The 15194-nt window shown below is 43.2% G+C and overlaps 6 protein-coding genes across 6 annotated transcripts; 3 read left to right on the plus strand and 3 right to left on the minus strand.

The window, feature by feature from the left end:
- Nucleotides 1-233: 233 nt before the first annotated feature.
- On the plus strand, nucleotides 234-2067 carry LOC6530458 (probable cytochrome P450 6a23). Its single transcript, XM_002091338.4, has 2 exons — nucleotides 234-1361; nucleotides 1425-2067. Exons 1-2 carry the CDS (start codon nucleotides 275-277, stop codon nucleotides 1844-1846), a joined length of 1509 nt encoding a protein of 502 aa, XP_002091374.1. The 5' UTR covers nucleotides 234-274; the 3' UTR covers nucleotides 1847-2067.
- Nucleotides 2068-2173: 106 nt separating this feature from the next.
- Nucleotides 2174-4196, plus strand: LOC6530459 (probable cytochrome P450 6a19). The gene is made up of 2 exons (XM_002091339.4): nucleotides 2174-3437; nucleotides 3507-4196. The coding sequence occupies exons 1-2, from the start codon at nucleotides 2351-2353 to the stop codon at nucleotides 3929-3931; spliced, it is 1512 nt and encodes a 503-aa protein (XP_002091375.1). The 5' UTR covers nucleotides 2174-2350; the 3' UTR covers nucleotides 3932-4196.
- On the minus strand, nucleotides 3939-5864 carry LOC6530460 (cytochrome P450 6a9). The gene is made up of 2 exons (XM_002091340.4): nucleotides 4680-5864; nucleotides 3939-4622 (listed from the first exon to the last, which is right to left on the minus strand). Exons 1-2 carry the CDS (start codon nucleotides 5773-5775, stop codon nucleotides 4204-4206), a joined length of 1515 nt encoding a protein of 504 aa, XP_002091376.2. The 5' UTR covers nucleotides 5776-5864; the 3' UTR covers nucleotides 3939-4203.
- Nucleotides 5865-6711: 847 nt separating this feature from the next.
- LOC6530461 (probable cytochrome P450 6a20) lies at nucleotides 6712-8646 on the plus strand. The gene is made up of 2 exons (XM_002091341.4): nucleotides 6712-7831; nucleotides 7935-8646. The coding sequence occupies exons 1-2, from the start codon at nucleotides 6745-6747 to the stop codon at nucleotides 8360-8362; spliced, it is 1515 nt and encodes a 504-aa protein (XP_002091377.1). The 5' UTR covers nucleotides 6712-6744; the 3' UTR covers nucleotides 8363-8646.
- Nucleotides 8647-9875: 1229 nt separating this feature from the next.
- Nucleotides 9876-11559, minus strand: LOC6530462 (probable cytochrome P450 6a21). Its single transcript, XM_002091342.4, has 2 exons — nucleotides 10387-11559; nucleotides 9876-10334 (listed from the first exon to the last, which is right to left on the minus strand). Exons 1-2 carry the CDS (start codon nucleotides 11480-11482, stop codon nucleotides 9916-9918), a joined length of 1515 nt encoding a protein of 504 aa, XP_002091378.1. The 5' UTR covers nucleotides 11483-11559; the 3' UTR covers nucleotides 9876-9915.
- A 399-nt stretch (nucleotides 11560-11958) lies between these two features.
- On the minus strand, nucleotides 11959-13631 carry LOC6530463 (cytochrome P450 6a8). The gene is made up of 2 exons (XM_002091343.4): nucleotides 12494-13631; nucleotides 11959-12434 (listed from the first exon to the last, which is right to left on the minus strand). The coding sequence occupies exons 1-2, from the start codon at nucleotides 13593-13595 to the stop codon at nucleotides 12016-12018; spliced, it is 1521 nt and encodes a 506-aa protein (XP_002091379.1). The 5' UTR covers nucleotides 13596-13631; the 3' UTR covers nucleotides 11959-12015.
- Between the last annotated feature and the right edge of the window lie 1563 nt (nucleotides 13632-15194).

Below are 15194 nucleotides of genomic sequence, written 5' to 3' on the forward strand. Positions count from 1 at the left end.
TGCGAAATAGTCTTAACACTTTCAAACTATTTAACATGATCGATAAGATTGGGTATTAGACACCCTTTAACTAACCTTTTTAATATGAAATTAGTTGGGCAAAGTATTTCTGCTGGCAAACATTTCACAATGAGCAATTTACCCCCACAGCAATAATTTTCGCTTTATCAAAAAATGGTTGAGTACTTTCAAAGAGATTAAAAGAGAACGCTGGCGTATAAAGGCCGTACCATTCCGGCTAGTAATTCAGTGTGGAGCTGGCTCTGAGCGAGAAATGTCGCTGTTACTAACGCTAATCGCGGTTCTAGTGTCGCTGCTGTTGTTCGTGGCCCGCCGACGTCATGGATATTGGCAGCGGAGGGGTATTCCGCACGATGTGCCCCATCCAGTGTACGGAAACATCAAGGACTGGCCAAGGAAGCGACACGTCGCGAAGATTTTCCGGGACTACTATTTGAAGTACAAAAACTCCGATTATCCGTTCGCCGGGTTCTACTTCTTTTTCACCCGGACTGCCGTCATCACCGACTTGGAGTTGGTCAAGAGGGTGATGATCAAGGACTTCAATCACTTTGAGAATCGGGGAATCTTCTACAATGAGATAGATGATCCACTTTCGGCCAGTTTGTTCAGCATCGAGGGTCAGAAGTGGCGTCATCTGAGGCACAAGCTGACACCCACTTTTACGTCCGGCAAAATGAAGACCATGTTTCCGATCGTTGTGAAGGTTGGCGAGGAAATGGAGAAGACTTTCAGTGCCAAAACCTCCGCAGGTCAAGGCCAAGTTCTAGAAGTTGTGGATCTGGTGGCTCGATATACGGCTGACGTAATTGGTAACTGCGCCTTCGGTCTGAATTGCAATAGTTTGCACAATCCCAAGGCGGAGTTTGTGGCCATTGGAAAAAGGGCGATCAGAGAACGTCGTTATGGAGGACTTCTGGATTTCTTTATTTTCGGATTTCCAAAGCTGTCTCGCCGCTTGCGGCTCAAGGCAAATGTGCAGGAGGTTGAGGACTTTTACACTGGCATCGTTAGGAATACAATCGACTACCGATTGAAGACCAAGGAGAAGCGTCACGACTTCATGGACAGTTTGATCGAAATGTACCAGAAGGAGCAGGCGGGAAACACTGAGGATGGCCTGTCCTTCAACGAGATTCTGGCACAAGCCTTTATTTTCTTTGTGGCTGGGTTCGAGACAAGTTCTACGACCATGGGATTTGCCCTGTACGAGCTGGCCCGCAATCAGGACATTCAGGATCAGCTTAGGGCGGAGATCAACAAGGTTCTGGGCAAGCACAACAACGAATTCACTTATGAGGGAATCAAAGAGATGAAGTACCTGGAACGGGTCGTCATGGGTGAGTGAAATTCCGCAATGATACAAATCATTACCTCAAAATTTTCCCTATTTTATGCGATAGAAACCCTTCGCATGTATCCGGTTCTGGCGCATCTTACAAGAATGACTGAGACCGACTTTTCGCCGGAAGATCCCAAACTGTTCATTGCAAAGGGAACCGTTGTTGTGATTCCAGCTCTTGGTATTCACTATGACCCGGAAATATATCCCGAACCGGGGAAGTTCAATCCGGAGCGATTTACGGATGAGGCAATCGCGGCCAGACCATCGTGCACTTGGCTTCCATTTGGGGAAGGTCCTCGGAACTGCATTGGTCTTCGATTTGGACTGATGCAGACCTGCGTGGGATTGGCATACCTAATCCGGGGTTATAAGTTCAGCGTTTCCCCGGACACCCAAATACCCATGAAGATTGTCTTAAAAAACATACTGCTGTCTGCAGAGAATGGCATTCACCTTAAAGTTGAGAAGCTTTCTCAATAAGAGTATAAGTTAAATGAATATGGGTATTGATCGTTTAACCATTTTATTCTGGCATGTATTTACTGCTGTATAAAAACACGATATTCTTTAATTATACCCCTCTTAAAGCTCATATACAGTACTTATGTATGTATATGAAAGCAAAGCTTAAGTGTCGCCGTAACTTGTTCTACGCGTCAAGTGCAGCGGAAAGTGAATAAACCAGGTGTACAACATATAAACAAGCATTTCAAAGTTTTAGTTTAACTATTGTCCTTGACTACTCGATGCTGAAAAAAAGACTTAATTATCAGGATTTCACTTGATTTTTGCTCATGTTTATTTATTTTAGAAGTATTGTTCACTTGGTAATAGCCTAAATAAGTGCTTTTATGCTATAAGCAGCCAATTCTGGAAGTAAACAGCTTGAATTTCTAAATAAGAGGAGCGAGCGATAGGTAGATGGGAAGCTCTTCTTCATGAAAGCCACGCTTGGAATTGGTTGCCCAAATCAGTCTACTTGAAATGGCGATTCTGCTCGGTTTGGTGGTCGGTGTCCTTACCCTCGCCGCTTGGTGGGTGCTCCAGAACTACACCTACTGGAAACGGCGGGGTATTCCCCATGATCCACCCAACATTCCGCTCGGCAATATCAGTGATCTTTGGAAAACGATGCCGCTGGCCGGCATCCTTAAGCGAACCTACCTAAAATACAGAAAACAGACAGATGGGCCTTTTGTGGGCTTCTATCTGTATTCCATGAAATACATCGTCATCACCGACGTGGATTTCTTGAAAACCGTGCTGATTCGCGACTTTGACAAGTTTCACGATCGCGGGGTGTATCACAACGAGAAGGATGACCCGTTGACCAATAACCTGGCAACCATCGAGGGTCAAAAGTGGAAAAGTCTGCGACAAAAGCTGACCCCAACATTTACGGCACTCAAAATGAAGAACATGTTTTCCACCGTCTTAAGTGTGGGCGATGAGATGATTCGGGTGGTCGATGAGAAGATCTCCAGTTCATCGCAGACCCTGGAAGTCACCGACCTCGTGTCTCGCTTCACAGCCGACGTAATTGGAATCTGCGCCTTTGGCCTGGAATGCAATAGCTTGCGGGATCCTAAGGCGGAGTTCGTCCAAATGGGCTACTCGGCGCTGAGGGAACGTCGTCATGGCTGGCTGGTGGATCTACTAATCTTCGGGATGCCAAAATTGGCGGTGAAACTCGGACTTCAGTTCTTGCTTCCCTCGGTGCAGGAGTTCTACATGAAAATTGTCCAGGACACCATAGATTACAGGGTGAAGAGCAAGGTGACTCGGAACGATTTCATGGATACGCTGATCGACATGAAACTGCAGTACGATAAAGGCGACAAGGAAAATGGACTCACCTTCAATGAAGTCGCTGCCCAAGCCTTTATATTCTTTCTCGCTGGTTTTGAAGCGGGATCCACAACCATGGGATTCACTCTCTACGAGCTGGCCTGCAATCAGGATGTTCAAGATAAGTTGAGGTCTGAAATCGACAGTGTGCTGCAGAAACACAACGGAAAGCTAGAATACGATGCCATGCAGGAGTTGACATATACGGAAAAGGTCATCAATGGTAAGTTACTCATCCATTGTGCAGCATGGTATAGTTTTTCATAATGCACTGTATATGTTATGTGGATAGAATCGCTAAGGAAACATCCTGTGGTAGCCCACTTGGCTCGCATTGCCACCAAGCCGTACCAGCACAGTAATCCAAAGTATTTCATCGAGGAAGGCACTGGAGTGCTGGTGTCCACCATGGGCATCCATTATGACCCCGAGTTTTATCCGGAGCCGGAAAAGTTCATCCCAGAGCGCTTCGATGAAGAGCAGGTGAAGAAGCGTCCCACCTGCGCATTCCTACCCTTCGGAGCTGGTCCCCGAAATTGCATTGGACTTCGATTCGGACGGATGCAGGTCGTCGTTGGGTTGGCCCTACTTATTCACAACTTTAGGTTCGAATTGCATCCAGAGACGCCAGTGCCTATGAAATACACAGCCAAGAACCTTCTTCTGGGCTCCGAAGCAGGAATCCATCTCAATGTTTCCAAGGTAGTGAGAGACTAAAGTGTTATTTATTTTTTTATGGTCGTTCTTTGTTACCTAGAGTATTTATTTTAATAAGTGAGTTTTAAAATGTGTTTGTAATCATTTTAAGAAATCTCTTTTACCAAACGTCTTAAAAATGTTATGTACAAATATTTTGTCTGCCAAGAACCGCTTGTCACCAAAACTATGTTTTCAAAGAATACATAATACGTACTCCTTTAAAATACTAAAAAACTTTTATTATATCCAAAAATCACCCAGAAAATAAACCGATAAATTTAAATCTTTTTTTAAACGCGTTGAACTTTCAAGAAGATACCTGTGTCACTTGATATTAAGAAAGTCTTTTTGCTATATACCATTGGTATTGTAGTTTGGTCGCAAACGGAGAACCTGAAGTTATTAATCAGCAGAGCCAATCCAATCCTGGCCTGCATTTGACCAAATCGCATCCCGATGCAGTTCCTCGGACCATCGCCAAATGGAAGCCACTCCACGGAATCGCGTTCCTTCACACGTTCGGGCGAGAAGTTGTCGGGGTCAAAGGTGTTTGGATTGGCATACAGTTTCTCATCACGGTGCATGGCTCCACAAGGGATCAAAACAGGCATTCCCTTTTTGATTACGTATTTGGGATGTCCAGGAACCACATAGTCCTCCAGGCACTCGCGATTCAGGACGGGAAGAACGGTGTACAATCGAAGGGTTTCTATAGAACTTAAAAAAGTTAGAGAGGGCTTTGAAAACGCACATGCATATTACATACCCGATATCACCTGGTCTAAATAGACCAAGTCCTTCATACTTTCGTAACTCAACTCCCCGTTGCACTTCTTAATAACCTCCTGGCACTCTACCCTCACCCGCTCCTGAATGTCCTGATGCTGGGCCAGTTCATAGAGGGCGAATCCCATGGTGGTCGACGAGGTTTCGAAGCCAGCTCCGAAAAACACGAAAGCCTGGGCGGCCATTTCCTCGATCGTGAGGTTCACACTTTCCCCAGACTCGGACTTTGTCAGTGGACTGTTTTTTAAGTCGATTAGCTGATCCATAAAGTCGTTGCGACGGATGTTGTTCGCCTCCCTGAAGGCCACTGTTTTCCTGACAATCCGGAGGAAGAAGTGTTCGGCTTCCTCGAGGGTAATTTTCATGTGCAGTTTGCGTGCCAGATTTTGGAAGCTATTGATGAATGCAATCCCAATCGGTCCGTGGCGTTGTTCAAAGACGGCTCGACGACCCATTACCCTGAACTCGGCCTCTGGATCCTTAAGACTACTGCACTCAATGCCAAAGGCACACGTGCCGATTACGTCGGTGGTGAATCTGGCCAGGATATCCTTGACCTCGACAACAGGCGACTTTTCCACCGCTTGGCCAAAGACTTCGATGAACTCATGGCCCACCTTTACCACGGTGGGAAACATGTACTTCATTTTTCCGGACGTAAACGTGGAGGAGAGCTTGCTCCTCATAGACTTCCACTTTTGGCCATCTAGCAGGAACAACTGACCAGAGAGGGGATCGTCCTCCGTGTTGTGATAGAAACCACGATCGGTGAACTTATTGAACTCCTTAATCAGGATGAGCTTTGCCAGCGTAATATCCAGCACGAGTAATCCGGGTCGCTGGAACCAGTAGAAGCCCGCGAAGGGTCCAGTGCCACGGAACTTATTGTAGTAATCCATCCAGATGTCACTGAATGATCGACTGGTCTGCACTCCCGTCAGGCTGCCCATCAGGATGTGTGGTTCCTCGCAGGGAATGCCCAGGTTCTGCCAGTAGTGAAGGGTACGACGCCATTTCAGTGCTAGATAGCCCACTAGCACCGCCACAATTGTAAGTAGTACTATATAAACACCCATGACATCAGCTTGGGTGCGGTGATCAATATGGTTTTGCCGCTGCGAAATATATCGCAAATGTAGTCCAGTGGAGCTTCATAAGCCTACTGGAAGAAAAAAAGCTTGCACTGCTATCAAAAAACGAGAGACGCCATTCGCATTATTAGATTCAAAACAAATTATTTATTTATTGTGTTGCTATTGCTTGCCTCTTTGTTTACTAGTCTTCCAGCTGAGAATTTTTCTCTTTAAGAGTTTATATTTAAGAGTCTTCTGGTTTATGGCCTATACAAAAATATACCCTTACCTATCTCAACTTAATTCATAATCGGGTAGGATTCTGGTCTATGAATGGTTAATTTTGTAATCATGCTAATCTCATAATATATTAATACAACGGAGATCAAAGTAAAGAGAAGAATTTGATCAGCATCTAGTAGTACAAGTTTATAATAGTAGCTTTCCAGAAACTTACATAAAATAGAAACTACCATGGCAAACAAGAATTGCGCCAGTAACGATGACTTGCTTTTTTAATTATTTTAAGTTTTTACCTATGTGGATAAACCAACAAGTATCAACTTTTGTGCCATGATAAGTTTGAATAAGTTTAAATAGTAAAAATTAATAAAAGTTACATTGGACCAAAACTCGAGAGCAATTATCATCTTTAAGGCAAACGAGAAATGCGCCAGCAACGATGACTCGCACATTTTATTTATTTAAAATTTTTTTTCTGCTTATAGATATATTAGTAACTTTTTTGGACCATAAACTCTGCAAGTGTGATAAACAAGTAGAAAAAGTAAAAATTTATTAAATAGATAGCAAACTCACAAGGTACCCATAGAGGGGAGAACTTAAGAGCATACATATGTATGTATATAAATAGACCTGAATGGACTTTCGTACTCTTTATCACCGGAAAGAGAGTGAGATAGTCGGGTATAAAAAGCCAAGACCGCCGTTTGCATTTTCAGTTGCTCCAAAATGGCCATTCTGATCGTACTGCTGATCGGTGTCATCACCTTCGCGGCGTGGTATGTGCACCAGCACTTTAACTACTGGAAGCGCCGCGGCATTCCCCACGATAAGCCCAAAATTCCGTTCGGTAATACCAGCGAGCTGATGAAAACCGTTCAAGTGTCGCAAATTTTCGTAAATACCTACAATAAGTACAAGAGCAAGATCGACGGTCCATTCGTGGGATTTTATATGTATTTCAAGCAGATGGTGGTTGTGACCGATATTGATTTCGTTAAGACCGTGCTGATTCGGGAGTTTGAGAAGTTCCACGATCGCGGTGTATTTCACAACGAACGCGACGATCCCCTGTCCGCCAACCTAGTGAACGTCGATGGTCAGAAGTGGAAGACTCTGCGGCAAAAACTAACGCCCACTTTCACCTCTGGCAAGATGAAGTCCATGTTTCCCACCATCCTGACCGTGGGCGATGAGCTGATACGGGTGTTTGATCAAACGGTTAGTGCCAGTAGCGATTCCACGGAGATCACACATTTGCTGGCCCGTTTCACCGCCGATGTCATCGGAAGCTGCGCCTTTGGCTTGGATTGCCACAGTTTGTCGGATCCCAAGGCGGAGTTTGTCCAAATGGGAACTGCTGCGATTACCGAGCGGCGCTATGGCAAGTCCATGGATCTACTACTGTTCGGAGCCCCCCAGCTGGCGGCCAAGCTGCGAATGAAGGCGACTGTGCAAAAGGTCGAGGACTTCTACATGAACATCATCCGGGACACTGTTGATTATCGCATCAAGAACAATGTGAAGAGAAACGATTTCATGGATATGCTGATTGAAATGAAATTGAAGTACGATAATGGCGACAAGGCAAACGGGCTGACTTTCAATGAAATCGCTGCCCAGGCATTCATATTCTTCTTGGCTGGGTTTGAGACCAGTTCCACATCAATGGGATTTGCACTTTATGAGCTGGCCAGCAATCAGGATGTTCAGGATAAGCTTAGAATCGAAATTGATGCCGTAATGAAAAAACATAATGGCAAATTGGACTACGACAGCATGCGAGAGTTGACTTATTTGGAAAAGGTCATTGATGGTAAGTTTCTCACCACTAAGATTCGTCACCAACGTGGACCTACGTCACTACCAACTATTACCATAGCGTATATCTCTAAAAATTACTTTAATTTGATTTACAGAAACCATGAGGAAACGTCCTGTCGTCGCCCATTTAATACGCATTGCAACTCAACGCTACGAACATACAAATCCGAAATATTACATCGAAAAAGGCACGGGAGTCATCATCCCCACACTGGCCATACATCACGATCCGGAGTTTTATCCAGAGCCCGAGAAGTTTATTCCCGAGCGTTTTGATGAGGACCAGGTGCAACAGCGTCCTGCCTGCACTTTCCTGCCCTTTGGAGATGGTCCCAGGAACTGCATTGGACTTCGATTTGGACGCATGCAGGTTATAATTGGCATGGCCCTGTTAATCCACAACTTCAAGTTTGAGCTGCACCCCACCAAAACTGTCGTCCCAATGGTGTATAGGATCGATGATATTCTGATGAGCTCGAAGGATGGAATTCACTTGAAAGTCAGTAGAGTGGGAAAGTTTTAAAGATAATAAATCATTCTGATAAAGCCTTGTTCTTGCGACGCAAATACTAACACCCATACTAATACTTCAATGAATGTATTTTTAGATTAGAACGTTGTGATAGTTTTTCACATGCAGTTAATTATAACCTTTGGCATCACCTACAGTCATGTGTATAAGCTTTGTTAATTCGTAAATTAGTTTGTTTATTTGTTCTTAGCTTAGTTTGAGGTTTCAAACGAAATGTTTTAAATCGTAACAATAACATATTTATTAAATAAAGATCAAAGAGAATGAACAAGGTCTTATGAACTGGATATATAGCTACATTTGGAGAACTTTTAATTACAGATCATACTTGGAGAGCTTTGTATACTATAACTGCATTACACTTTGTATTGCACTGTAGCCAAAAGCTTTCCTATGAGAATTAATTCTTTTTTTTTTCTAATTCCTCAAAAAAAAGAGAATTTCATTTGCTAAAAATGGAAATTAAAGCCTGATCAACTTGTCTTGATTACTGTTGCATTCAACGTCGAAGGTGAACAAAAATAAACCCGTCAACTACGTTAGCCAGGTAAATAATCGATCTGTGCTATTATTTTGCAAAACAATATTCAATTACTAATGAACCTTGCAAAGGCAACAGATATTAAAATCTTAATTTTAAATATCTATATGAGTCTGCTCTTATTGCACAATCACTTTAAACATAGTTATGTCAAGCTGAACGAACAAAAAAGTAATAACACCGATGACATGCTCCGCTCCTCATTCACATGCTACTTATTCAGTAGCGAAATTGAACAATATAAATGGTCTAATATCAACCAGCTTACACATACAGCCAGACACTGGATATAAAGTATTACGGTGAAGTTGATGTTAAAAAAACACTAGCTGAGAATGAAGAGTAATTTACGCCACTTAGTAGAACATTGAGGTGAAATAGAAAAGAGAAAATTTCCCGGAACGCTTGCATTCCAATATAACGTGAGACGGCATTTTACATATGGATCACACGTTTGTACCTTCATTTGCCCGAGTAAATAAGCCAACTAATTTAAAAGAGAACATTAATTGTTTATAAACGAGTAGACTCGCCAGGAAATGTTTCTTAGATTTTGTCATACCCGTTTTAATTGTGTGTATATATGTACATATTAGCATATGTATTGTTGTTTGGATGCTGGAAATGTAGCTTTTTTAAACGATCAGATACATTTAAAAAACCTTTTCAGAAACAGTCCTTGCAATGGTTTCCAATATTTCAAAATTTTTCGGCTTATTAAATCAATCTATCATTTAAAAATTTACCAATTTAAAAAAAAAAGTGATTTACGCAATAATCGAAACCGAATTGAAATTATAATAATTCTGTTAACATAGTCTACTCTTGGGCTTTATTTTCTGAACGGTCGGATCTGGTTTGGGTTGACCCCTACCTCAACCAGTTGTGAGATCGAATACAATTAGTAACAGCATGAGTTGTCAACAGGTGTACGATTGAGTTAAAAGCAGAGTCCAAAGATGCTTATATCGATATATGCTATTCACCGTTTATTAAAGAGGCATTACACTCGCTCAGCCTTAAGATAAATGCCAGATTCACTGGCAATAAGGAACATTTCTTTGTTGTATTTCATGGGAATGGTTGTCTTCTCGCAAACTGAGAACTTAAAGTCCTTAATCAGAAGAGCCAATCCAATCCTGGTCTGCATTTGACCAAATCGCATCCCGATGCAGTTCCTCGGACCATCGCCAAATGGAAGCCACTCCACGGAATCGCGTTCCTTCACACGTTCGGGGGAGAAGTTGTCGGGGTCAAAGGTGTTTGGATTGGCATACAGTTTCTCATCACGGTGCATGGCTCCACAAGGGATCAAAACAGGCATTCCCTTTTTGATTACGTATTTGGGATGTCCAGGAACCACATAGTCCTCCAGGCACTCGCGATTCAGGACGGGAAGAACGGTGTACAATCGAAGGGTTTCTAAGGAAAACTAAATGTTAGAGAGGGCTATAAAAGCGTTTTTATTACATACCCGATATCACCTGGTCTACATAGACCAAGTCCTTCATACTTTCGTAATTCAACTCTCCGTTGCACTTCCTAATAACCTCCTGGCACTCCTCCCTCACCCGCTCCTGAATGTCCTGATGCTGGGCCAGTTCATACAGGGCGAATCCCATGGTGGTCGACGAGGTTTCAAAACCAGCCGCAAAGAATACAAAAGCCTGCGCTGCGATCTCTTCGATGGTGAGGTTAACATTCTCCCCGGATTGGGACATCATCAGTGGTTTGTTTTTCAAATCGATCAACTGATCCATGAAGTCGTTCCGCCTAATATTGTTTTGTTCTCTAAAGGCCACTGTTTCCCTAACGATGCGCATGAAGAACTTTTCGATGGGCTCCGCTGTCATTTTCATGTGAAGGCGACGCGCCAAATTGGGAAAGCTATTGACGAACCCGACTCCAAGAGGTCCCAGGCGCTGCTCCGTTAGGGACCGGCGACCCATCTCTCGGAACTCTGCATCGGGGTCCTTCAGGCTGCTGCACTCGATGCCGAAGGCACAGGTGCCAATAACGTCGGTGGTGAATCGCGCCAAAAGCTCCCTAACTTCGACAACAGGTGACTTCGCCACAGATTGGCCAAAGACATCGATGAATTCATTAGCCACCTTGACCACGGTGGGAAACATGTACTTCATTTTACCGGACGTAAACGTGGAGGAGAGCTTGTTCCTCATGGACTTCCACTTTTGGCCATCGAGTAAAAACAGCTGGCCCGACAATGGATCGTCCTCTGGATTGTGAAAGAAGCCGCGGTCCGTGAACTTGTTGAACTCCTTGATCAGGATCTGCTTTGCCAGCGATGTTTCCAGCACCAAAACAGCCGGCCGGCGGAACCAATAGAAGCCGGCGAATGGTCCGGTTCCACGGAACTTTTTGTAATGGCTCGTCCAGATCTCGTTGAAAGAACGCTTAGTTCGTACGCCCAGCATACTGCCCATAAGCATGTGAGGCTCCTCACAGGGAATACCCAAGTCCTGCCAGTGCCTCATCGTACTTCGCCATTTCATCAGCAGGTAGCCAACTAGCGCCAGCAGCGCCGTCAGCAGGACTGCTGCAACCGACATGATTCACAGGGTGTATATATGTATGCTCAATTTCGGTGCGACGGTTATAGTTTTCGCTACAGCGTTTTTCAAACGTTCGATACGTACTGAGATTGCAAAAGCTTGTCGCGCTTTTAAATAGCCCACCTCTAAAAAGCAGCGGTCATTGTGACCAAGAAACAAAATACTAGCAGTCGCAATCGCAATCGCAAACTTATCACTGGTATTTGTGTGAATTCTGACTAGCTGATAAATTAGATGTTGGTTTAGTAACGATGGTAAAATACCCCACATTCCAGATCTGGTATACATAATATTGTTAATAATTGTATTTTTATTGCATTCAAGAAATGTACCTTTAACCTAACACCTTTCTTAATAACTGACCAAATGAGAGCACTCAAATTATCTGGCAATTAACAAAAGACAGATCAATGGCCACGATGACCTACCCCAATATGATTCTAATAGACGTAGGCTAAATAAATTACCATCTATTTATCTGCTAATTTTTAGAAGCTTTGGCTTTTAATTACGAAATTTCAGTCCATTTCTTAGACGACCTCCACCTTCAGATAGATTCCGTCCTTCACGCCCAGCACGAATGAGTTGGGGTCATAGACCAGAGGATCGGGCGTCTTCGAGCACGTGGAGAATCTAAAGTTCTTGATGAGCAGAGCGAGTCCAATGCGAGCCTGCATCTGTCCGAATCTCAGGCCAATGCAGTTCCGCGGACCATCTCCAAATGGCAGCCAGGCCACCGAGGGTCGGCTAGATGATTCCTCGGGGGAGAATCGCTCGGGTCGGAACTCGAAGGGTTCGGGGTAAATGCTGGGATCGTGGTGGATGGCGGATGAGGGAATGATGACCGATTGGCCGGCCTCGATGACGAATTCCGGATGACCGGGAACCACGTAACGCTTGGCGGCCATTCGATCCAGATGAGGCACAATGGTGTAGAGTCTCAGAGTTTCTGCAAGGATATTTTCCAAATCAGTGAGATATAAATATTTTAAGTAATAATTTACTTACCATTTATAACCTGGTTAAGGTACTTAAGATCCTTAGTGCACTCATAGGTAAAGTTTTGGCCGTGTTGCTCCATGACCTCCTCCACCTCAGCCCTAACCTTATCTTGGATGTGTGGATTCCGTGCCATTTCATATAGAGCAAATCCCATGGTGGACGAGGACGTCTCGAAGCCAGCAATGAAGAACACAAAGGCTTGGGCAAGAACCTCCTCCATGGTTAATCCCTTGACCACATCGCCATTTTCGAGTGTCAGTTCCTTTTGATTTTTCATTTCAATAAGCATGTCCATGAAGTCATTGCGCTTGATGTGCTCCTTTTCTCGCACCGCCACAGTTTCGGTGACAATTCGGCGATAGAATTGCTGAATATGCGGTGCAGTTCGAACCATACCCAATTTCCTGGCCAAGTTGGGATAGCTGCGCATGAAGCCGTTCAATAGAGTACCATGTCTCTTGTCCACCAATGCCCTCTTTCCAAAGTACAGAAACTCGGCCTTTTCATCTCGCAGACTGTTGCACTTGATGCCAAAGGCGCAGGTTCCGATCACATCCACCGTAAACCTGGCCAACAGGTCACGTATCTCCAGAACTGGGCTTTTTGGCACTTTCTCGTGCATCACGGCCATAAATTCATTGGCCACGGACACTACGGTCGGATACATTAACTTCATTTTACCGGATGTGAAGGTCGAGGATAGTTTGTTCCTTAGCAAACGCCACTGGGCACCGTCCAGATTGAAGAGATGCGCAGAAATGGGATCATCTTTTTCGTTGTAGAATATACCCTTGTTCGAGAAATTCGAGAAGTCTTTAATAAGTATTTGCTTGGCCAGGTCAAGATCTATCACAAATGCCGTGGGATTCTGGAAAAAGAAAAATCCGACAAATGGTGCCTTGCTTTCCCTGAATTTGTTGTAGTGATCTTGGAGTATCTCGTGGAAGTTTTTCGTCCTTTGCAGTTCCTGCATGTTTCCCCTGACGAGATGCGGGGCCACAAAGGGAATCCCTCGACGCTTAAAATACGTTAGTTTGCGGTGGAGATAGTAGGTGAAGGTCGCCAGTAGGGCGATCGCCACTTGGAAGAGGATGTAAGTCAACGCCATACTAGGGCGGCTGCTATTCGAATACGACTGGTTCGGGAAACGCTAGACAAACTGCTTTTAAATGCTGAAACTTACTTACTTTGCATGACAATGCATTCTCAGTCTCCAGAAAGGGAGAGTTAATCAGGTTTTGTTTACTTTTTTGCCAACCACTGTGAGATGGTAACTAACGTACGGTATGATCAGCCTGAAAAGATTAGGAGACAAACCAACGTAGACATCGTGATCATTGTTTTGTAAACAAACTAAGCAAAAAAGTGTTTGTTTAGTTTGGCAGTAATTTTTTCTTATATACTGGTCAAAAATCGAGAGTTAGTGCTCTACAGTGACGCACTGTGACTTATCACAAGGTCTGGGGTTTAGGGTATCCCCTTATCAGTAAACATTTGCAAGTCTGCTTACTCACGGTTACTTTCTGCGATCTTTATATTCACGACAATTGCATACGTATATGGGTTAAGCCAAACAGTTCCAAGAACTACTTTTACTTTTCATTTGATTTCCCATTGATAACGATACTAACCTAGCACAACAAAATATCTACATATATGTCTTTTTATAAACTTTGTTTCATACAAAATATGATTAAATCCTAAAGCTACTTAGGAATTTTTGCAGATGACCATACTAAATGTCATTAAATAAATGCCATTAAATACTTGACCTAAAACAAAATGGCATCCTATGAGTGTAACAAACTACCTTAGGCAGTTTCTACTGTATTTCCACAAGCCCTCGATAATTAATCTCTGCCCCCTTGAGTCACAAATCCAGTGGCTTTTTCGTTAGTTGGGGTCCGTGTTCTACCGACAGCATGATATGGTATTATATGATATGGGTATTACTATTGCTGATATTTGACGGATCTGGCAACGATATCATTTACCTTTTCCGTCATATTTGTTTGACATTTGATTAGATTTCAAGTGCGGATGGAAGCAACAACAACAAGTAATTGAAACAGGCAGCTTTTCGATTTGTTTTTTTATTTATTTTGGCTCTATTCCAGCTTTGTGGTTGAGCTTTTCTTTTGTACATTTGTTTTTCTTTTTTCCACGCCATTTAAAGGGTAATTGGGCGTAAAATGTATCAATGAAAAATACATTTACAAATGAGAAATAAATCTATTTTGCATATTATCAGCAAACAGCTTACTGTTGGACAAAAGGTAACAGTGGACATCATATGTTCATACAAAATTCCCCAAAATTATACAGCCCCAACAAAAGGGTGTACTAAAAAATTCGGTTAAAATTGATAACAAACGAAAATGAACCCAAAGCGTATAGATAAGGGTATTGGACCAGCCAAAGTGACTGCGGTAATATCCTACAAAGTGCAAACTTAGTTGGTAATTAAGTACAGGTAACTTACAGTTGGTAAATAAAAGAAAGTAATCAATTTATTTATGTTGCATTTGATGCATCTGTGATCAGTTTCAGTTTTCAACGATTGTAGCATTGCGATCCACTCTTTTGTTTATTCAGATATCCAAAGTCGCATGAACGTTGCTGCCACCAACATTGAACATAAAGTAACAATAATCGTGTGTCCGTCTGGCCTCAGTGAGACGCCCACCTGCTTCGGCGTAGCTTCAGT

The sequence above is a fragment of the Drosophila yakuba genome, chromosome 2R (assembly GCF_016746365.2).
Source record: "Drosophila yakuba strain Tai18E2 chromosome 2R, Prin_Dyak_Tai18E2_2.1, whole genome shotgun sequence".
Lineage (NCBI taxonomy): Eukaryota > Metazoa > Arthropoda > Insecta > Diptera > Drosophilidae > Drosophila > Drosophila yakuba.